We start from the raw sequence: 24,345 nt of genomic DNA on the forward strand, positions 1-24,345 counted from the left end.
AATATGTGGGGCAAGAGCTCCTTCCTGAAATAACATGCTCATGGCCACTCTGACTGTGAACACTACTGCATTAAATTTTTAGGCTGGAAAGATGAGGTCAGTAAAGAGAGATGTTATGGCAAAATTAGGGAGAGTCCGTGAAAAATGTGCCATTTTGATGCTCTGTCATCATATTTGTGGTTGGATTCTTCTAGGCCTGGAAAGAGTACAGTGCTTATAGTCCAGATGATTGGGTGGAGGGCTGTGGGAGGTGGAGTATGACATCCTAGGGAAATACGTGACCCTGAGATCTCATCCTTTCCTCAGTAATCTGTCTGCCTGAGTGCCATAAGCTGCTCCTGCTCCTAAGACTTAGAGAAGTAGATTCTGTAGTCTTCTTCAGTGTTCCCTTATGCTATTTTACAATGCCCATTTTAGAAAATCTTGCTAATTACCGTAATCCCACCTCCTTCAGATTTACTCTTCTTTTTCCTCAGTACAAGTATTACATCTTAAGCTTGCTGATTCATTCTGTTCTGAATAGCTTTTTTTTTTTTTAACTCTTAGATCTATTTTTTTCTAACCATTGAGTGATTTTTTTGGTTTTATGTTCTCACTTCTGTATCTTTCTCAACTTTTAAACGTGGAGCAGTACAAGGTGCCATCGTAAGATTCAAGTAGTGTTGCACATGACAGTAGATCCTTGTTTGAAAGGCATAGTTCTGAAATTTTCCTGCTTTTGTGCAGCTTTTTTTCCCCTCTCTTTTGAGCTTCTATATTTCAAGTAATTTTTGAGTATCTCTTAATCTTCCATTGAATTAATATATGAAATTCTTTTTCTGCTGTTAAAGGAAAATTTTGCTGCCATAGAGATAATTCTTTGCATTATATATCAATTTTTTATACTGTTCTGTTTTTTAAGTTTTATGTCAATTTGATGAAATGCTTTAGGTTGATCACTTGCATGTGGCATATGGTAAATTTTCTGTCACTTGCTTTCTTTTGACTAACTATGATCTGGTTCTAGCACATATGAAGTAAATTATATGTGTATTTTTGCACCGTTTCTCAGACATTGCAAGATCTAATAGGGCATACTGAATCATGATGGACATACTGAATCAAACTCTGTTTAATTTGTGCTTAGCATATTGTAAATTTTTTTTTTTTTTTGATAAAATGTGTTCAGTCATACAATCAAAATTTTGGTAATTCAGAGCATCAGCTCCTCCTGCACACCATTGGCTAGTGGAGGTTGCCTCAGGTGAGCATCGTGTTGCAGATAGATGTTTTTCCCCAAGTATCTCTGATTAACAGTGGTGTGTATATTTTGGAAGGTTATTGAAGAAATTGAAGAAATGATGCAGGAATCTCCAGACCCAGAAGATGATGAAACGCCAACCCAGTCAGATCGGCTGTCAATGCTGTCCCAGGAAATCCAGACTCTTCAGAGGTCCAGCACAAGCAGTTACGAAGAGAGTAAGACACCCTTAAATCCATGCTCTTCATACTTCCTTTGTATTTCACACCATCTCCAGAAAGCTTTGACTCTTCACTGGCTGTGATACACACCCCTTTTCAGCCCTCCAGTAATGCGAGGGCATATTTTGATCATTGGTCAGGGACTTTGTCATGTTCACCTTCGGATCCCTACTAGTCAGTTTGGGCTGCTATAACAAAGTCACACATGCCCGCGGCTTACTGCTTACTTATTTTCTCAGAGGCCCAGAGGCTAGAAGTTCAAGATCAAGGTGTCAGCAGGCTTGGTTTCTTCTGGGACCTCTCTCCTTGGCTTGTAGATGGCTGTCTTCTCTCTGTCCTCACGTGGTCTTCCCTCTGTGTGTCCCTGTCCTAACCTGTCATTTTATAAGGACACCATTCATACTGGATTAGGGCCCACCCTAACAACCTCATTTTAACTTAATTAAAGACCCCATCTTCAAATACAGCCACATCCTGAGGTACTGGGGATGAAGACTTCAGTGATGTCCTAGCCTCACTCATGTGAGAAGTGCTAAGAAAAAAAAATGGAAAGGGGGTTTCTGGGAATAGTCTTTCATTTTCTCAATCTTCAAAAAAATTCACACATTGGGGCGCATATGATCAAGTATGTATTTAGTTTAATTCGTTTGAATCCACTCGTGTCTCTTGAAGTGCTGGAACCCTGCTCAGCTGTGTGCAGTTTCTCATCGGCAGGCAGTTTCTGTGCTTTCCCTTGGCTTCCATGTCTGTTCTTCTCCTTCTGTGAGCCTTTTCTGTGTTGGCCAGAGTGCTGTCTGTGGGATGGCTGAGTTAGACAAGTAAAGAATGCTGTTATACTTCTCAGCCTTCTGAGAAGTAACTTTGCCCATCTGCCTCTGCTCAGACCTGCCCACCAGAAGTTTTAGGATTACAAGAAGATCTCCAGCAGTTTAACTGTTTAGAATATGAGCCTTGGTATAAAACCATTGCTCTCTTGGTATAAAACGCCCTGTGTGCTGCTCTCTTGAAACATTTTTTTGTCTTAGTGTTTGCTGTGCTTTGCTTTTGGTCACAGGAGTCAAAAGGCTCTCTGTATGTGAATTAAATGAACTCCTGGAAGAAATTGAGAGCGCCATCAAGGAGTATTCTGAAGAGCTGGTGCAGCAGTTGGCCCTGCGAGATGAGCTGGAGTTTGAAAAGGAAGTGAAAAACAGCTTTATTTCTGTTCTCATTGAAGTACAAAACAAACAGAAAGAGCACAAAGAAACAGCCAAGAAGAAAAAGAAACTCAAGAATGGCAGCTCTCAGAATGGGAAGAATGAGAGAAGTCATATGCCTGGCACAGTAAGTGGTGTTTTGCGGGAGTCCTTGGGCAGAAGGCAAACAGGGCCCTTGTGTGTGTGTGTGTGTGTGTGTGTGTGTGTGTGTACGCGTGTAGGGGTGCGGGCAGGTATGTGTGCTGCTCACACTGGAGCACAGATGGGCCTCTGGGCCAGGACACCACTGTGCTCAGCTCTAGCAGAAAGGTGTTTCCTTCGTGAGCATAAGATGGTTATCCAGGTAATTCAATACTGAGATGTCCAGGAAGGAATCAGTGGAAGGAATGGGGGGAGTGGAAGAAAGAGGAGGATATCTTAAAGGTGACCATTTTAATACAGCAAAATGTTAGTAGTGCTTATTTATGTTTGGCTGGTGGGCTTATGAATGGTATTATTTTGTTTTTGCTGGTCTTGTGTGAGTTGTATAATAAAAGCCTTAAAAGGGGCTGCATTTCAAGGTAGCTGAACTGTGCTGAGCCTAAAATCATAGACTGATCTGTAATCAACTTCTCCTGATCTTTCAATGAGTTGGAATACGAAGGCATTAGACGTGATTATGTGACGTCAGCCATTTGCCCTGGTATTTGGCAGATTATAATATTTCTGACTGGTGAAAAAAATTTAGAATATATGAATCTTTGAATCTTTGACTCAATATGAAATTTCTTGTTTTCTGCTTTTTCACGTTTCTTAAGTGGTCCTATTTCATGTAATTCAACTCCATCATAAACAGTAACTAATTATATGAGATGCATTTTCTTTACTTAGAGCCATTTCGTTTTTCCCTGATCAGTTGAGACCTTGTATATTGCCACCATCATTTTATTTGTATGTGATTTCATTTTTTTTGGAGTATAATTGTTGGGCAAAGGGATCCAATGTTCTTAAAGGAATGTACTTTTTTCATTCATGATTTTGATAACATAATAATACAAATTACCACAAACTAGCTACTATAGTTTCTAAGAATGCAAATTCCGTCTTTAAGTTTTTATTTATTTTTCCTAAAGAATACTTTATCAGAGAAGTGGTTCCATTAACTAGACTCTGATGGAATCCAGAAAAGAGAATGCAGTTCTAGGTTGCTGGATCACCAAAGAACAGTTGATACAAAAAGAATCCCACTGTTTAGCCTTTTCATTGTCTGCTTTTGACCTGTGAGTAAATGGGTATTTTCTTAGTGTAATGTCCACTTGCTTGTTGAAAGGACATAGCTCATGAACTGGCTTTGAAAAAGTTCTCAGATGTGGTACAAATATTTTTTGAGAAATGGCAGTGTTGATTAAAGAGGTGTTAGTTGCTTCTAGTGAGTGACTACTTTGGGGAAGCAAAAAACCCGCAAACCCAAAACCTTTGAATATACAGTTCTGGAAAGTTTGCTTTCAATTTCTGGAGCAAAATTTGTATGTCACATTTTTTAAGAAATCGCACGTTTTAAATTGCCCTGTGGACAGCCCAGGTGGCTCAGTGGTTTAGCGCTGCCTTCAGCCCAGGGCGTGATCCTGGAGACCCGGGATGGAGTCCCGCATTGGCTCCCTGCATGGAGCCTGCTTCTCCCTCTGCCTGTGTCTCTGCCTCTTTCTCTCTCTGTGTCTCTCATGAATAAATATAGATTTTTTAAAAAAATAAATTGCCCTGTTATTCAGAGTGATTTAACGAAATGCCTAGTTAAAAAGTCATAGCATGGTTGGTAATTTCTATCTGCCTGCTTTTTAGAATTACATGTAAACCCTCCATTTATTGGTATTAACACTTGGCTGAGGGAAATAAATTTTATCCCTAGAGGGGTTTAAAGGCTTCTTTTTGTAACTCCCATATAAAAAGGGTTAGAGTGGATTCATGGTGTAATTGTACATGGCATTTATATTGGGAAACGGATTTGGCAAGGCAACATTTAGATCTTACTTGAACCTTTATGAGTCTTGAAATAGATTCATAGTAATAGTCACTTTTTTCCACAGTATGTGGACCTGTGAAGTTACTTCTTGAGTACTGATCTACTATTAGTAACAAAACCTTTAATCAAGTCACTAATGGCATCATTAAGCTTGTAGTAGTAGTACCTCCTAGAAGCTGGAAAAAGACCATCCTGTCTGTTGAAATCTATGATTCTGAAAATAGTGGTAGATGGCTCAAAAGAACCCTGAAGTGAAGCAGGCAATTGGATAAACAGAGTGCAAAAAGTATTACCTTGTTAAACGTTTTGTATAACATGCAGTTTGGCCAAGGCCTTTTTTTGTGAATTAGCTATCATCAGTGATACAAATGTCTAAAAATTGGTGACCTTCTTACAAATAACCATGCATTATCTGTTTTCTAATAACATTGATCACTTCTTTCTTTTTACCTTAGATATTTTTGTTTTATTAGCAGGACTTGACTTTCTTTCCTTAAGCGCAGAATAGCTTCCTTCCATTTTTCATGTAACATGTTTCATGTTTAAGGAAACAAAACATCAGTTTGTAGCTGGTATGACACTTTATCCATATTTACTAGCTCTTCTTTGATCCAAAGATACTGTAAAATACTTGGGTGGGAGTAGGGCAGAGTTAAACTCTTTAGGTGTTAATTTTGATTTTGGAGACATTTTGTTTCAAACATTTTCTGTAGTGAAAAAAGAATTGGGGGCTTAGGATGCTAGTTAGAGCATTAGACAATTTTGGGGAGCATGGAAATACTATTAAATGTTAAAGTATCGTGCAACCCCAGTGGCCCAGCAGTTTAGTGCCACCTTAGCCCAGGGTGTGATCCTGGAGACCTGGGATTGAGTCCCACTTCAGACTCCCTGCATGGAGCCTGCTTCTCCCTCTGCCTGTGTCTCTGTCTGTCTCTCTCTGTGTCTGTCATGAATAAATAAATAAAATCTTTAAAAAAATATTAAAGTATCAAGTATTTTATAAAAGTGAAATATTATCTTGTTTTAATTTTTAAAATCTGCCACATGTTGGTTAAGATAAAACAGTATATCTTCCTTCAACAAATACTTGCAGAGTTTTGTCCTTGTGCTAGGTAGGCACTGTTGAAGATGCAGTGGCAAATAAAACAGACTAGGCTCATGGCCTCCTGGAATTGACATCCTAATGAAGGAGACAGGCAATAAAGAAAGAAAGGAAGACTAGACAGTGTAATTTCTGGTAGTAATAAAGGCAACCAAGACAATGGTTGACAGGTACTGTATTGTTAATCAGTATAGTGACCTGCATGCATTTCTTTGAACTGACCATGCTCTTTTGGGCCTTGGTGCTTTTATGTATGCCACTCTCTTTTCTGGAGTGGCCCTCTGTTCCTGTTTCCCCGAGTCCACTTGGGAGATTTTTTTTTTTTTTTTTTAACTTCAACGTTTTGGACAAGCATTGTCTTCCTTTCTTAGAAGCTTCCTCTATGGCTCTTCCTCCAATGCAGAATCGACCAGTCTCTCCTTCTTTTGGGGTTAATATTATTCCTCTTGACTATTTCTGTTGGCACTCTACACTGTGTTGTAGTTTTTAGTTTTCATGTCTATCTCTGTCATGGTTCTCTAAGGATAGGATACTTTATATCCTTAGGTGTAACATTAGGTACTAACAAATTTCTTCTAATAAATGTGTGAAAGAGATAAACTTGCAAATCTGTATTTCTGCCTATGATTTTTCTGTCAGGTGCCAAACCCATAGAGGCTGAAGAGCCTAGTGATTAAGAATTTTGGGTTAAGAGCTGTGTTTAAATCCTGCTCCTGCCACTGGGTGCATCTCCCTTTGAGTTTTGAGTTTTGGGAGGATTAAATGAAATAATGTATGTAAGACTAGCATATATCCTGAGTAAATGCTAGTTAATACATATCCAATTGCTTACTAGATATTTCTCTCTAAAATTTATCAAACTAAAGTTATCATTTTCCTAAAGTTGAATTTATTTCTTATATATTTTTCTTTTGGTTAATGGAACAGTCTACTCATTCACTGAAGTCAGTGGAATTTCTAAGTCAAAGGATATGCAGTTTTTGGAGGGCTTTAAACAACCATCTTTTCAAATTTTTCTACAGAAATGAAACTCAGTAATGGCATAAATGAGCCATTTCCCCACATGTCCAACCAACAGAAGGTATTGTTAGCCTTTTGATATATACTGATCTGAAAGGCAAACAATGGTTTGATTTGTTGACTTCTATATTCTTTTGTGAGTTGCCTATTGAGTCACATTTGAGACTTTTGGGTATTTATGACGATACACATACTTCTGATCTCCTAGTGTCATACTCTATTTTCATCATTGGATTAAATATCACCTTGAAAGGAATGCAACCTTCCCAAAAGCTCATTCACATTGTTTCATTGTTTAGCATCTCACCTAATTTTTTGTTCTTTGCAAATCACTTAATGCCTGGTTGTTGAATTGAAACTTCACTCATTATAGGGGAGATAAAATCCCAGAGGATTTGGATTTGTCCTATTTGAATTGTTGTTCTATCAGGGATTTTTTGTTGTTGTTGCCAGTCTTCTGTTTGTGTTGAATAGAGTCATAGACTGTTGAATTTCAGTGGCAGTTCTCATGAGTACAAGAACAAGTCAAAGTACACCAGATAAGTTTTAATTTGTTAAAACTTCTTGTTTTAACAATAAACTGGAGATCTACCCAGAGGTGTCACCTAGAATTACCTGAAGTTGTAAAGAGTGTTTACTTGCTTGGCATCATACTTCAGTATGATGAAATACTGATGGATGAAGTGGACATACTTCCTCCTGTAGGATCCAGTAATATTTTCAAATTAAAAGTCACATATAAGGTTGTGTTTTCTAAATCTGGGGTTGTGAAGATAGGAATCTGTAGTACCTTTTCTGTTTGCCATGGAGCAAATAGAGAGCTTTTGAGAGAGAGTTTTCCTGTGTTGGACTTAGCACCAGCAAAAATGAGTAGTTGCTTCAGTCTAACCTGAAGAAGTTTATTTTGAAAACTTTTGGGGTATTAGGAATCAGTAACTGTGTTATCAAAAGAATTAATATTGGCCCATTGCTTTTGGGGTTTGGGGGAGATAACTGCTTAAAGATGCAGACAGCTAGGACTTAGATGATACTCTTTCTTGTATGTATCTTTCTTTTACAGATGCATTACTCTGGATTTATGACTCACTTAGCTCATATTATGACAAATAGTCAAATCTATTTTGTTTCTCTTTCACATGCAAAAATGTCCCAGTAATAGGTTTTCATTTAATCTTCACCAATGCTGACTTTAAGAGAAATTTATTTTCATTTCGGTAGCTCTTATTAGATTGTTCTAAAGTTATTCCAATTTATTCTAGCTCTTAACTTGGAAGGATCTGTTCTGACACAACTACTTGAATTTGGGGCTTTTGTTTAAAATAAGTTGGACCTGGATTTTTTCTACTCTTCTTTTTAATTTGGAATTTTCAGAGTTCTTACATTTGCTAAGGTGATTTAGACTGAGGGCTGACAAGGCAAACTACTGCCTGAGGGCCAGATTGGCCCTCTGTTTTATAAATAAAGTTTTATTGGAACATAGCCATATCTTTTCATTTCCATATGGTCTTTGGCAGTATTGGTGTTACAAGCACAGAATTGAATAGTTGTGACAGACTGTGTGGACTGCAAACTAAAATATTAACTCTCTGGCCCATTATAGGAAAAGTTTGCCAACCCCTGACTTAGGCTAAAATTTAATACAACTAAAAATTTGAAGAAAAAAAGATGCAAACTCCATTTAAAGTGGATTTGTATAAAAAAGATCACTATATTATGACTAAAATTTATTATATAATGTAGCCTTGTTTTATTTAAGAATGTGTTGAATTGTTCCTTTCTTCAGGGCCCCATCCAGCAACCTGAGTATCTATAGACAGTGATGCCTTGGCCAGTCCATCTCCAAGCCGCTTGCTTTAAGGCACTCTGCCTAGCAATAGACTTTTGTGCTCTATGTATCAGATTCCCAGTAGCTAAGTGAAGACAGCCAGCAGGTAGACCAGTTGTCAAGTATTTGGGGCCGAATGAAAAACTTAAAAATATTGGCAGTCCTCTGGGTACACTCTGCTTATAGACAGTAAGAAAAAGTAGTTTAAAGAAGGTAAAGGAGAAGTGAAAAGGAGCTGATCCCACTTCACCACTTTTTCTAAGTAGTGGTACTCAAGAGGATAAAGTCTGCCCTATTTATGTAAATGTAAATATTAACACATTTTCAACAGTAATTTGTTGGTTATATTTGAGCATTTCTGTGTGATTTTTTTTTTTTTTAAAGTAGAGTCAACGTACAATGTTACATTAGTTTCAGGTGTTGTACAGCATAGTGATTTGGCAACTCGGCACATTACACTATGCTCATCACAAGTGTAGCTACCATCTGTCATCATACAATGCTGTTACGATAACACTGACTATATTTCCTATGCTGTACCTTCCATCCTGTGACTTATTCATTCCATACCTGGAAGCCTGTAGCTCCCATTTGCCTTCACCCATTGTACCTCCCTTCCCCCAGCAACTACCAGCTTGTTGTCTGTATTTATGGGTCTGCTTCTGGTGTTTGCTTGTTTATTTGTCCACTTATTTTTTAGATTCCACATATAAGTGAAATCATATGGAATTTGTATGACTTATTCACTTAGCATAATACCTTCTAGGTCCATCCATGTTGTTTCAGATGGTAAGAACTCATTCTTTTTTCTGGCTGAGTAGTATTCCATTGTGTATATATAACACATCTTCCTTATCCATTATTTATCGATAGGTGTTTTTTGACTATTATAAATAATGCTGCAGTAAATATAGGGGGTGCCTATATCTTTTGAGTTAATGTTTTTGTTTTCCTTGTATAAATACTCAGTAGTGGATCATATGGTATTCTATTTTTCATTTTTTTTTAAGGAGTCTCCATGTTGTTTTCCACAGTGGTTGCTTCAATTTGCATTTCCACTAACAGTGCATGAGGAGGATTCCTTTCCTTCCGCATCCTCACCAACACAGTTATTTCCTGTCTTTCTGATACTAGCCACTCTGACAAGTGTGAGATGGTATCTCATTGGGATTTTTGATTTGTTATTTCCCTGAGGGTTAGTGATGTTGAACATCTTTTCATATTTCTGTTGGCCTTCTGTATGTCTTCTTTGAGAAAATGTCTATTCAGGTCCTGGGCTTTCTGTCCTGTTTTGTTGATGTGTATGACCATTTTTGTGCCAGTACCATACTGTTTGATTACTATAGTTCTGTAGTATATCTTGAAATCTGGGATTGTGATGCTTCCAGCTTTGTTCTTCTTTCTCAAGATTGCTTTGACTATTCTGGTCTTCTGTGATTCCATACAAATTTTAGGATTATTTTTTCTAGTTCTATGAAAAGTACTATTGGTATTTTGGTAGGGATTATGGTGAATCTGTAGATTGCTTTGGGTAGCATGGATATTTTAACAATATTTGTTCTTCCAGTCCATGAACATGGTATATATTTCCATTTGTGTTGTCTTCATTTTCTTCCATCAAAGTTCCACCCCCCCCCCGCAAAGTTTTATAAAAGTTCTCAGAGTGTAGATCTTTCACTTCCTTGGTTAAGTTTATTTGTACGTAGTTTATTCTTTTTGATGCAATTGTAAATTGGATTGTTTTCCTAATTTCTCTTTCTGCTACTTTGTTATTAGCGTAAAGAAACACAAGAGATTTCTGTATGTTAATTTTGCATCCTGCAGGGTTACTGCACTCATTTATTAGTTCTAGTATTCTGGTTCTATAGTTGTGTTAGCCGTGGGTTTGTCATATATAGCTTTTATTATCTTGAAGTGTATTCCTTCTAAACCCACTTTATTGAGAGTTTTTATCATGAACAGATGTTGAATTTTGTCAAATGCTTTTTCCTACATCTATTGAGATGCTTGTATGGTTTTTGTCTTTCATTTTGTTACATTAATGTGATTTGGGGATATTGAACTATCCTTTTATCTGTAGAATAAATCCCACTTAATCGAGGTGAATGATTCTTTTAGTGTATTGTTGAATTTGGTTTGCTAATATTATGTTGAGGATTTTTGCAGATATGCTCATTAGGAATATTGGCCTGTAGTTTTCCTTTTTTTGTAGTGTCTTTTTAAAAAAATTATTTATTCGGGATGCCTGGGTGGCTCAGCAGCTGAGCGTCTGACTTTAACTCAGGGCATGATCCTGGAGTCGTGGGATTGAGTCCCATGTGGGGCTTCTTGTGTGGAGTCTGCTTCTCCCTCTGCCTGTGTCTCTGCTTCTCTTTCTCTATGTCTGTCATGAATAAATAAATAAATAAATCTTTGAAAAAATTATTTATTCATGGGAGACACAGAGAAAGAGGCAGATATATAGGCAGAGGGAGAAGCAGGCTCCCTGTTGGGAGCCCGATGTGGGATTTGATTCCAGGACTTGGGATCATGCCCTGAGCTGAAGGCAGACACTCACCCACTGAGCCATCCAGGTGCCTCTGGTTTTGGTTTTGGTTTTGGAGTAATGCTGGCCTCATAGAATGAATTTGGAAGCTTTCCTTTCTCTTCTATTTTTGGAATTGTTTGAATAGGTATCAACTCTAATGTTTGGTAAAATTCACCTGTAAATCCACCTAGTTGTGGACTTTTGTTGTTCAGAGTTTTTGATTACTGATTCAATTTTGTTACTAGTAATCAGTTTGTTCAGATTTTCTGTTTCTTCCTGATTTAGATTTGGAAGATAGTATGTTTCTAGGAATTTATCCATATCTTCTAGGCTTTCCAGTTTGTTGGCTTATAATTTTTTCATAGTAGTCTCTTGCAATCCTTCATATTTTTCTTTATTTTAATGGGCATTTCTAAAAATTAGTGTTAAGGCCATAGAATGGAAGGTCAATGTAGGGTGGAGAGAAAAATGCTTATTGTTTTAATAATTCACACCTATTAATTATGAATTAGTTTAACTATAAAACTTATTTTATGAAAGATAGTATTGCCTAGAGAAATAGGGGTCACCATCAGTTTTTGTTTATCATCATGTACTATTTGTTTTCTGCAGTTGTCTTTGGTGACAGGCTGTTAATAATTGAACTTTTATGACCCAGCAGTTAAAAATGAGGCGTCTATTTTTGACTTCTTAAGCCTTGGAGAGGTTTGTTGTTTTTTAATATAACACGAATTCACATAAAAGCCATACTATGCCAGGAAATTGTATTCTTATTATACACTTAAAGTATCCATAAATGTTAGGAAATAATTCATAAAATTACCAGGCTTAATTATTTTATTCTAATTTTAGTAGCTTTGAAAATGTTTGCCAACACTTAATTACTATATTAATATTAAATTACATAAAAATTTAAAAAGACCTTCAAATACAACAAATTAAATCGATACTATTCCATCTAACTCCTAATCTTGAAAATCTACATACCACATCTTTCTATTCTGAGAGCAAAATTCCAAAATAGTGTTTAGTATTTAAGGCATATTCAAATATTTATCTGCTTTGGTATAATTCATATTTTCTAATTTACTTGGATCTGGTTCTTTTTTTCTGCAGAAACTGTTTTTCAGTAGAATTTCCTTTATAACTGCTTTATAGTTCACATTAAAAGTATTTGATTTTAAAAGTGTCAAATAAGCAGACTCCATTTTTACATCGTAGGTAATACGATGAATATTATATGAATATTTTTGCTTTGTAATTTTTTTACATTTAACTATTGGTTTCAATTCTTTTTTCTTGTATTCTGTGTCTTGATTATTTTAAGATTTTAAAAATTTAAACTTGTTCTATAAGTCAGTATTTGAAAATCATGTCATTCAAGCTGTTGCAAATGATGTGATTTACAAGGAACAATAATTGTTTGAATTTCACCTTCATTTGAACCTCTTGAGTTTAAAAAATATTAATGGAGTCAGAACATACATTAGGATATGAGTCAGAAATAGATTAAAAGCATTTCTTAATTGCTTTTCCTAACCTTTTATTTCTGACACTGAACTTTGAATTTGGGATTTTTAAAAGATTTCCTGGCTAGTTAGAGATCTGTGCCAGTGAGTGTCAGCTAAGGCTACTAGAAAAGTCTGGTAGCAAGAAGAGGCTGAATTTCCTGGCCCCCTGGTCAGTTTTGCTCTTCCCTGTCTTAGATCCTGCTCTCTGTGAGTTTAGTTAAGCTGGTGAATGTTCTGTGCAGAGAATGATTTGATATGTTTAGGATTCCAGGAAGGAATTAACAAACCATATCGCTGTATCTGATTTTTGTTTTTCAATTTATACAGTGTTTTCTAGCTCTTCTTTTTCTTGTTCAGAAAGACCTAGAATTACGTGCAAGTGTTACTTGTTTTCAGTTTAAGCTTTTGAGGTGACTTGTATATTTAGTCCTAGTAGTGTCTTTTCTTCATGTTGTCTTCAGCTGCTTAGGCTAGAAACTATAGTCAGAGTGTATTATTTTTCGCAGGTGACATTTCATTTATATGAGGAGGACTTAAACTACTCATTACTTGTTCTGGAGAATAGTAGAAAGATGTGGTTACTTCTTTTTGGGAGCTACGTCCCAAATGTTCTAGCCTTTCTAGGGTAGGTAACAAACCTTGTTTTGAATATTTTTGGTATTTGCTGAACGCTTTGCTAAATGATTCCCTTGGACTACTGCTTCATTTAATCCTCACAGCAACCCTGTAAATTTTATTAATATTGCTGCCATTTCATAAATGGATAGATAGGAGCTTAACAGAAGTCTTAGCTCCCAGAGCATGTGTATGCTGGCCTGAACACATGTGATCATATAGAGGGGTGTGCTAGGGACCCTCAGCCCTGCATTTCTTTTGCTAAGCTGTGTAGGCGTTTTGTCTGTGGCTTGGAGATCTTGGCTCCTTTCTCTCTTCTTTCAGATTTCTGTAATTTTTGTTTTTAATCTCCTATATCTTGTTTATACTTTGTTGCTCCTGGTTTTGTATGGGAAAAGATTCCAATGACTGGAATGACTGATTTTAAGACTTAATACCTATTCACACCAGGGAAGGAAATGGTCATGAGGTAGCTGGCAGTATTCTCATTGTAAATCATGTGGTTGGAGCTCAGGATTGAGTAAACTTCTTCCCCCCTCGTCACTGTGTTACTTTGGCACTTTGTCAGCAGTGAGGGAAACAATAAAGTAAATACTGTAATGCTTAATCATTTTCCTGCTTATAAATAGGCTCCTATCAAAAATTCCATTCTGAGAAGGGCATTTTACAGAGCTGTCAACTCCTTTGTAAAGATATGGTGGAAAACAGATGGATAGATTACAAAATAATTTTAGATTCCCAGAATCTTCAGTAGTGCTTCACTTTATTTTTAAAGATTTTATTTATCTGAGAGAGAGAGAGAGAGAGAGAGAGACAGTGAGTGTGTACAAATGCAAGTAGGGGAGGAGAGGGGCAGAGAGGGAGGGAGAAGCAGACTCCCCCCTGAGCTGGGAGCCCAGGGTGAGGCTTGGTCCCAGGACAGAATCATGACCAGAGCTGAAGGCAGACATGTAACTGAATGAGCCACCCAGGCACCCCTAACTCTTTACTTTGAATTTGAACATTTGGATCCTTCAAATTTAGAAATGGCAGGTTAAATGGAGGCAGGATTAGGCTTTCTGATGTACTTTATATTTGTTTATTTTAATTAAGCTAAATTAAAGTAAGATATCCTTAATGTCTTTTATTTCACTGAGCGCTCCTAACTAACCATGAGACTTCTGAAAGTGCTTTGATGTGTCTGTGGTACTTTTACTGGAAGAAATATCCAACAAAGAAATGCTTCTCTCCTTCTCTCCACCCAACCCCCAACCACCCCCACCCCCCCAGTAAAATTTAAGCATAGACAAAAATCTTCCCTCTGGCCCACTTTAGTACCAAAAGCACCTAATCACACCACATCTGCTCTCAAGGTTAAAAATGCAATGTTTCTCAATGAGGTGAAGTTTACTAAAAAGTAAATTTAATCTGTCTCTGAGGTTTTATCTTTTTAAAATTCATTTTGCCTTCCAAAAGGGTGTATTGTTTTTTGGGATTTATAGAGCAGTTGTAAAACTGGCTATTGTGTGCTCTGTGGAGCTCTTTTCCTATTTCTTCCTTGTCCTCCTGCCCCGTCTTTCTGTTCCTTGATCCTTCGAGTTCATTGATCTTCTGCTTGCTACTCTTCTATTATCCTAGGGGTTTTGTATTTCTTAGTCACTCCATTGTTTTACAAACCTTGTCAACAAGATTATTTGTCTTACTTTATTAATCTCATACTGACTTCCTCTACCAGGTTCTTCAGTGGACTTTTTCAGAATTCTGTCCGTGGACTTCCTTGACAAATAACTTTGTATTTTGTCATGTCATCTTTCTTCTGTTTGCCTTCAGATTATTTTTGCTTTTTAGCTCTTTAAAAAAAAGTTTCTCTCCTGCAAGAAGAGGAAAAATTTGTCTCCTCACAATATGGTCAATATGGTTATCCCGGGCTCTAAGACTCTTGGGCTTTGGTCTTATAAGTGATAAACTCTGGTTTAGCAGAATGTATAAATGCCACTGGAATAGATAACTCTAAATGTATCATTTGGCCGTGCAAATTTGTTATTCTAGAGCAGTTACATTATAACCTTATGTGACCTCATAGACCCAAACTAGTGTGTGGGTATGTGTGTCTTTTTTTTTCCCCCTCAGGATTTTATTTATTCATTCATGAGAGACATACACAGAGAGGCAGAGACAAAGGCAGAAGGAGAAATAGGCTCCCCACAGGGAGCCCAATTTGGGATTCGATCATAGGACCCTGGGATCACAACCTGAGCCAAATGTAAATGTTCAACCACTGAGACACCCAGGTGACCTGTGTGTGTCTTTTGATTTGCCTTCTTAAACCATGGATCACCTTGGTTGAGATAATTATTTATACAATTTACAAAGAAGAAACCTTTACAAATGATATTATTAAATCATCTATTTCACATGTGTGGAAACAGGGGTGTGCTCTCCTGTCAGACATCAGTGACAAGGCTGGGAGAGAACTATGACCTCTGCTTTCTAGTTCAGTGTTTTTCTATCCCAGTTGACTCTTGAAAAATTTTCTGATTCCACATGCTTTTGAGTAAGGTGTGATTCCTAGTTTCATCCTCAATTCTGGACATATTTTACTAATTGCTAAAAAAATTTTCTAATTTAAGTCAGGAACTATCCATCAAATGCCTCCTGCATGCTGAGGATGGGTTTGTGCTTTGTTGGCACACAAAAGAAGTATCTGACATTATTTGTACTCTTAACGATTGTGAGAACTTAGTTAAACTTATTAAAAATTAACCCAAACTAGAGTATCTTGGTGGCTCAGTTGGTTAAGTGTCCGACTCTTGAGTTTGGCTCAGGTCACGATCTCGGGGTTGTGAGATCGAGCCCTTCGTTGTGTTCTGTGCTGGGCATGGAGCCTGCTTAAGATTCTTTCTCTCTTACTCTGCTCCCCCACTGTCAGCGTGCGTGTTTCTCTCTCTCTCTCTCTAAAAACCAAACATTTAACCCAGACCTTTTTTTCTTTAGATCTTGTGCCTCATCTCCACTATAAAAAAATATATGGATTATCTTTTCTTTTACTGCTATGAGACCAACATATATTGATCTCTAATTAAGTGTCAGGCCTGACTGTTAAGGATGCATAGTAAATCCCAGCATGCAGGGGCATAATCTGGGCATCCAGCTAACACAGCATGTAGTGCACTTTATGCAGTGATTCTCAAAACCAGGCCAATTTTGCCTCCCTGTACAACTTAGGCAATGTCCCAAAACAGTTGTCCCTGTCACAACTGGATGAGTGGAGGGGCAGGGGTGCTAGAATTCTGAGTAGAGGTCAGTGATGATGTTCAGCATGCCACAGTGCACAGGATTGCCCCCACAACAAAGAAACTATCTGACTCCAGGTGTCAGTACTCTCAAGGTTGAGAGACCTAGGTATACAGTGGTAATGGCAGTATTCAGAGCAGCTTCTGTGTTCTCAGTGTGTTCTGTGCCTGACAGTGTCTCATGATAGAGGTGTGGATAAACCACTATTGCCCCGAGTTTGGATTGGGGTCGGAACGGGTGAGTTGAATCTAGAGGACAAGAAGAAGAAGGGACAGGCATACCAAGCAGAGGGAGTGGTGTGGGCAACCATTGGGAGGTGACAGGCACATCTGGGGCCCTGAGGGTTGTTCATCATGGCTAGAAGTTGAGAGAGAAAGCTGAAGGCGAGAGAGAAAGTAACTCAAGAAGAGGATGAGGAAGTAGTAGCAAAGTGGAAGCATGAAAATGGGTAGCTTTGTATGCCATGCTAAGGCATTTGGTCATTGTGCAAAGGCTGTTGTAAACCGAAAAGAGGTTTTAAGTGGATCATTACCTGTTCAGATTTGTCTTTTGGGAAGAAAACTTCAGTGTTTCAAGAAATAATTGGAAGGTGACAACTAGAGAGAAATTGACTCAGAGGCTGGTATGCTCCTTTTGGTAGGAGCCGAGCCAAGAAGTGACAGTCAGGATAGGAGAATGCTACATTTCAGGGATGCGAAAGGGGTGGGATCTATTGATTGGGGAGCAGGGAAGAGGGGATGAAGGGTTGGGTCACTGATTCCTGACTTGGGCAAGCGTGGGGAGAACATGTGTACCTCCTCCCTGGAGGGAGATATGCAGGTCTTGTTAATAGCAACCTTGTTGAGCCTCAGGCCAGGCATTTTGGGGGATGCCTGCTTTTCCCGTTAGCTCTGGATGTGGCCCCTGTGATGCAGAGGTTCAGACTGCCATGTTGGCTCATCCACCCAAGATGGAGCACGAACAGGGCTGCCACAATGAAAACTTGCTAAGGGAAGGAGGGGAGAATGGAAATCCTCAGTAGCTGCTGTTCCACATCCCACTAGAGGAGAGTAATAGGACCCCTGTGCACTGGCCACAGAGTGAACTTCTGGGTTGGCCAGTTTGGCTGCTTTTGGTTTTGTTCTCTGAGAGGATCTCTTTTGTCCATTGTCCTTTGTAGCTCATTGGGGAGGGTGTTGAATTCATGTTTCAGCTCAGATGTCACCTCAGAGAGCTTTTCTTTGACCTCCCAATATAAAATAGGCATCCCTTCTTTACTTGACATGTCATAGCTATCAGCTGGGCACACATTATCTGCAGCGGTCTAGGTCATTGACTTGTTTTACTTTTCTTGCCCCTTTTCTATAATGTCAGGTCACGAGGGTAGGAGGGACTTTGGCTGGTGTGTTCACTTTGAGTCATTAACACCTATAATATTTGGATCCTGTTTTTTTGAATGAATGGATAAATGAACGAGAAAGGTATGGAATACTGAAAGAGGAACAGGATTAAAAAAAACAACAACAACATCTTATCTTTGGTGGGCAAGAGGAAGATGAGTTCACTTTTGGATATGATGAGTTTTAGCAATGTCCAGGTACAGATGGCCAGTAGGCCTCAAACACACAAGTGACACTCAGCTAGGTAGTTGCAGTAAAGCTGGCTAATGTGTACCGTAGCCTTCCTCAGTGCCAGGCTCTGTGCTCAGCCCTGTCCTGATCTCGGGAAAATGGAGATGTACATTGGTGGGGTGGGAATGTTCAGAGAGCATGCGTGAGAAGAACAACAGGGACAAAATCCTGGAGGACCCCAGTACATGAGAGCTGAGCAGAGAAAGAGTCAGAGGGGGAGTCTGCCCCCAGAGGGGCAGGGGGGAACTCAGGGAGAGGATCCTGTGTAGGAATCCAGGAGGTGGGGGGGGGGGCGGGTTGAAAGCTTACGGGCTCTCAGAGGGCTTTGAAAAGTGTCCCTGGATCTCAGCATCAGAGAAGTGACCTGAGAAGAGCTGTCTGAGGAAACCCTGGAGGAAGGAAATGGTTTGAGGGTTTGAAAAGTTAAAGTTGCCCCTGAGAAAGAGCAGATAGGAGGAAGAGTGAAAATCCAGCAAAGGGAAGAAATGGTTGCTGTGTGACTCTGGTGTGGGGGTGGGGAGGGATGGAGCACTGGTGGAGGAATGTTCTCAAACATCTCTGTTAGCTGGTTTCCTTGTATTTCCTGCACACTTTTTGATTTTCCTGTGCTGTCCTTTCCCCAGTGGAGTGGGAGGCAGCATCACCTTCCTAGCTGCCACATTGCCTCCCTGCTGGTCACAGCTCCTGGCTCAGTTGCCTCCAGCCTGAGGGCACAGGCTACAGGAGAGTTCCTTTACTTCATTTACTTAGGTCAGCTGTTAATTTTGTAGTTTTCTGGTTGCTGCGGCTTCACCCGATTGTGTTTCCACTTATTGCCACCAAGCCTGGTGTTCTGGTTGCGTGAAAGCTGTCTTTCAGGAGTCGTCAGGCTACCAGTAGTTGCAATGGCTCAGGAGAGCCTGCAACTGCACATTTAATAAGGAAACCTAAATTACATCTGGAACCTTGGAGTCCAAGAATGTGCACCCATCTTTTTATTTTTGCAGTGACAGTCATTAGGTTTCCAACCAGGGAGGTACAGCTAGTGTTTTTAGAACATGCTGTTCAAATGTAAAGTATACCTTCATCTCCTGATGTATGGGATGCTAAAACTATTCACCTACCTTGCTTGGTAATTTCTGTCTGTATCCAACTTTAACATGATAGATAATGGAGTCAGGTCATATAGAGAATTAAGTATTTTTCTCTTTGTTGCTTTTGAGAGAAAATACATTTGATAGAATTTAAAGAATGGCTCTAGCCTCTAGAGCCTAAGAAGTTCATCTCTTGATAATCTGCTTAAAAATCTGAACAAATTACATGATAACACGTGAAAAAGCTACAAGGGACAGAGATCTACAAACAATTTTATGTAGGTTTTCTTTTAAAACTTTATCAAAGGTAATAGTTAAGGCTGTCAGCAAAGCGAAGCTTGTCCAGAGTGTCCGGACCAGATGTTTTAGTCTTACCAGTACAAAATGGCGTGCTTTCTGGGAAGACTGGGTAGGGAGGGACGTTTCAGGAGGAGAGGCATGGTTGTACATGTTCTCCAAAGATGGTAACATTTGGTACTCTGATTCTCAATAATACCATTGAGTATATGACTGATGAAGAGGCATTAGCTCCTTCAAAGACTAAAGACTTCTTGGCGTTTTCTCAACTTACTGTTGTTAGGACTCCTTCATACTCTGAAAAGTCATTGAAGACCCCAAACGGCTTTTGTTTATCTAAGTCATATTGATAGATATTTACTGTATTAGATAAAATTTTTAAAAAGTTTACCAATTCATTTAAAAACACCAATAAGAAATTCACTGTTTATACAAAAAACATATTTTTATGAAAAATAACTGTATTATAAAAAATTTAGTGAGAACCATGACATTGCTGTGCATTTTTGTTAATCTTGTTAATACCTGGCTTAATTCAAGAGAGTTAGAGTCTTAAATTGGCTTCTGCATTCAGCCTGTTATTTGGAATATTTTACTGTAAGTCATGAGAATGAAAGTGAAAAAGGCAAATCATATGTTAGTATTTCTGAGAAAATAATCTTGAGCTCATGGACCCTAAAAATCTTTCAGAGACCTCTGGGAGGGGTCCCTGGGCCATACTTTGAGAACCCCTCGGCTAAACCATACCTTCTTGAAAGCAGAGACCATTGCCTTGGTTTCCTCTTCTGTTCCTCGGGGCCCGGTAAATATTCGTTATATTGACTCTTCAAATGTGTTTACTGATTCAACTTTCCTCTGTAAAAATCCAGAGAGAGGACCCATCTGGTGAATGGGGACTAAACTCCCTTTCCAGGATGCCTTCCTCCTTAATTAGTCACGCCGTAAGAATCCATCTCAGGCCTTTGACTCAGCAGCCAGAGAGGTGCCACTGGACTCTTTTCCTTGTGTCTGATGACATTGCAGACTGGTTACAAATCAAGATAAGTAGTTGAGGGAAAAAATATTCCCTTTATAGTACAGTGAATTCTAGGAAGTCTTGGAGGTTACTGGGGGAAAGAAGCTAGAATTATTTCCTAGAAACAGAGTGGGAAACAGAGTGGGAAAGTCTCTGCGCAAGTGTGAGGGGCCTGCTGGCACATGGGATCCACTCTGCTCTCCAGGAAGCATATGTGCTCTTCCAGTTCGAGTTTTCTGCACCAAGGCAATGGCAGGTGGCCTGAAGAGTGAGTGGGAAGCAGTCATCAGCTCTCCAAGTAACAGCATTCTCATTTGCCAAATGTTATGTTAATGTTTCTGCAAACTTGTGGTAGAAATATGCAAACTTAGGCAGAAAATATGCATACTGTTCGTATTAAGTTTTCAGACTTTTGATAAAATGTAGGTAAACAATATCAAAAGGTATCTTAAAAGTTATGTGCTAATTTTGCATAAGACAAAGATGTGTACAATTTAGGATGTTTACATTGGAGCAAATTGATCAGCTACATGAGGAAAGTCTTCATGAATATAGTAGCATAAAAGCAATTGTTTTTGCATTTGCAAAGAAATGGAAGCAAAAAACATTTTAAAAACAGCATGATTTTGTCTGCTTTATCTGAACGAGTAGTGGCATTTTCTAACGGCTTGTCTCTTGGGCACATAAATCATTGTGGTGCGTTCTTACTAATAGTCTTTGAACTTCTTTCTCTGTCCTTTTCTTCCGGGCCGGGCCGTATATTGCTGCCTTTAGCGCTTCAGCATGGAAGGGATCTCAAATGTCATTCAGAATGGCCTCCGCCACACCTTTGGAAATTCAGGTGGAGAGAAACAGGTGCTGGGTTATCCTTATTTTCCTCATTCTCTGCTTTTTCATTTCCTGTGTAAGTGAAGGTCCTGAAAGCTGGCAATTTTACTAATTTACTAAGACTATTGCTTAAAAGAGAGAAGTGAAAGTCTATCATTTTTATACTTTCAGTAATGCATACAATTCCCTTTAGGAAAAAGCGATTTTCAAATTGGCAATAGACTAAATGCATTCTTACTATATGATTTAGAGCTCCATTTTCCACTACCTTTAAACAAATTGCATTGACATAATGAGTTGCATGTATAGAATATATAACTAAACTAGAAAATGCTACACTAATTCTAAAAGTTTGAGAAACAAGATGTCTTTTGAGAGGGAAGAAAGCTGGTGTTGGTGTCTTTTGACTAGAGTTCTAGGTCAAACATGTCAATATATATATTATATATAATATATATATATATATACACACACACACACACACAAACACATACATATTTTACCTCCTTTTAAATGAAATTCAGGCAGTATTAAGGTATATCATGTAGTCAGCCAACACACTTGTCTGTCAAGTGAGGCATGCGGCGTGATTTATACAAAATTATTTGTGGATATAGGTACCTGGCCAAATGTGTAGCAATTTACTTTACATTAACATTTTTGTATAATGATTTGAGGAGGATCATGAACAGGGGAAACACATCTATATTAATGAGTGTGCTTAAAATTACCTTTCACAATTTGAAATTTTCACTTCAAAAGGAAAACTTCAATGTGGCTTTTAAGTGAAGATTGAGAAAGTGTGCAGAATGTAGCTTTTGGCAGTTTATCAAAAGAAAGCATTTGAGCATAGAGTTTTTGCTAAAAGATAGTTTCTGAATTACCTGAGAAGGGTAATAATCAGTATTAAATAATCCTTCACATTGACATTTACAGCTCCATTAAGGGATGGTATAAATTTTTTTTTTATTTTTTTATTTTTTATTCTGGAACCTCTACCTCTCTCAAACTCACAGGATGGCAAAATAACTTCCACACTGACCTACACACGCAAGTGGGACAGGAAGCCTGAGAGCGTAGCCAGGTAGTGTGCTGGTGGGGGCACAGCTTCCTGATGCTCTCACCGGCCAGCTTGCCACTCCCCCCCCCCATCCGTGAAGTGGGGGGGGGGGGGCGCTTGTTTCCGGCTTCCTGTGTATTATTCACAAGGAAACATTCAATTCTACAATTTGGTGTCACCTTGGAGAAGTCTACACCAAAAAGATGGTGGGAATTGTTTCTTAAACACGAATAATTCATTTTCTTTTCTGTACCTAGGGAGCCAGTTCTTGTTAAACCATTTTACCTTGTCTTTTGATTACGAGGTCCCTCAAGGATGAAATCACTCATGGAGGGTTAGGAATAGAGCGGAGATTTAGGGCAAGGACTAATGGCTCGGTCTCAAAAGATTCTGAGTAAAAACAGTAGATCTCCAGATGAGCACATGCAAACCACACTGAACTATATAGTTTTTGGTGGAGTGGTCAGAATAGGAACATCTGGACAATAATTTTTAGATTCTGCTTTCATGGGACATACTTATAGGCCATAACTCTGATACTCGTGAGCCTTTACAGTAGTGAACAAGGCCGTTTGTCTCAGTAATCAGACGTAAATATTTATTATTCACTAGGCCATTCTCTCCTTTCACTTTTCTCTTTTCCTTTAATGCCTTTAAACATTCTGAATAATTTAAAATAATAATAATACACCTCTGAAATTGATATGCATGTCTATGTTAGCTTCTGGAAGAAGCTGGTATGTGTTTTTAAAGTTGTGAAGTTATCCACGTGACCATTTTGTTCAATCAGAAAAAAATGGTCTGAAACAGAATTATTTGGCTGTTGGGAATGATTTGGTTATGCAGAACTGTTGCAACTCCGTTTTTAGTTTGAAATTTCTATTTTCAAAGTATGTTGAAAATATGCAAGAAGAATGTTAAATAAGACTAAAAATGAACAAATTACCGTCAGACCTAATTTTAGTAAATTTTCAATAACTGAAAGGTGAAAAAATAGATGTTTATGTTAACATTAGGCTTGAATGAAGCAGATAGAATTGGGCAAAATAGGAGTTCCAGCTGAGATAGTAAGATACACATGTTCCTTATTAAAATAGCTCATGTTTCATGTTATAAAATAGACTTTATGTAACTGTATCAAATTTGTGTAGATAAGGTCATTCAGATTTAAGTGACATTTTTTTTTTCACTTGGCAGTACTTGACAACAGTCATTCCCTATGAGAAAAAAAATGGACCACCATCTGTTGAAGATCTTCAAATATTAACAAAAAGTGAGCAAAGACAAAATTAAACAGTTAACCATATTTACTTTTGCTGAATCTAAATACTAATTTTGGTTGGTTAATTGATATTGTTTTGTTTTGTCAATTTAAGATAGTAAATGATAGATATTATCATTTATTGAGAATGAACCATAAATGGCTATAGCATCAACCATGACCCTAAATCCAGAGTTGATTTGTAGTTTTTGTGCTTTTTCTTACCTTTTGAAATATTTGCAAGCTGAACTTTTGAGAGAAAAAAAAATGTAACTTGATTCTGCATCATCTCTTGAATGTTTAAGAACAGATCATTCATCAATAAATAAGGTGCTTCATGGATCTTCTATAAATATGACTGTCAGTAACTCAATAGGAAAGATTTAGAATGTGTCCTAAAATGCTCTCCTTTTTTAGGAATGTAGGACCCTGAACCCAAGGTAATAGTCATAGATAGAATTTGAATTGCTAGTAATATTTTAAGAATTATTTGGCAAATATTAAAAAAGCCTATTCTGTGCCAGGCTGCATTCTGGGACTTTAGTGAACAAAGTCGACAAAAATACTGCCATCTTCAAGAGGCAGTTATTATTTTGAAATAATTTGTTAGACTTAAATATACATTCCATTGAATATCTCTTATGATAGCCATAAATGAGTCATGAATTCTGG

The 24,345-nt window shown here is 38.1% G+C and overlaps 1 protein-coding gene across 3 annotated transcripts in view; it reads left to right on the forward strand.

Moving 5' to 3' along the window:
* Positions 1-24,345, forward strand: part of FEZ2 (fasciculation and elongation protein zeta 2) — a 42,278-nt gene that overhangs the window by 12,107 nt on the left and 5,826 nt on the right. Inside the window, exons 4-7 of one of the 3 annotated variants that reach the window (XM_041756902.1) lie at positions 1,317-1,458; positions 2,516-2,784; positions 21,299-21,379; positions 23,610-23,685. In XM_041756902.1, coding sequence (XP_041612836.1) covers positions 1,317-1,458; positions 2,516-2,784; positions 21,299-21,379; positions 23,610-23,685 — 568 coding nt within the window. The remainder of the gene's footprint in view (positions 1-1,316; positions 1,459-2,515; positions 2,785-21,298; positions 21,380-23,609; positions 23,686-24,345) is intronic. The other 2 variants (XM_041756903.1, XR_005988031.1) reach the window with 2 other exon arrangements.

Source organism: Vulpes lagopus, chromosome 5 (genome assembly GCF_018345385.1).
Source record: "Vulpes lagopus strain Blue_001 chromosome 5, ASM1834538v1, whole genome shotgun sequence".
Lineage (NCBI taxonomy): Eukaryota > Metazoa > Chordata > Mammalia > Carnivora > Canidae > Vulpes > Vulpes lagopus.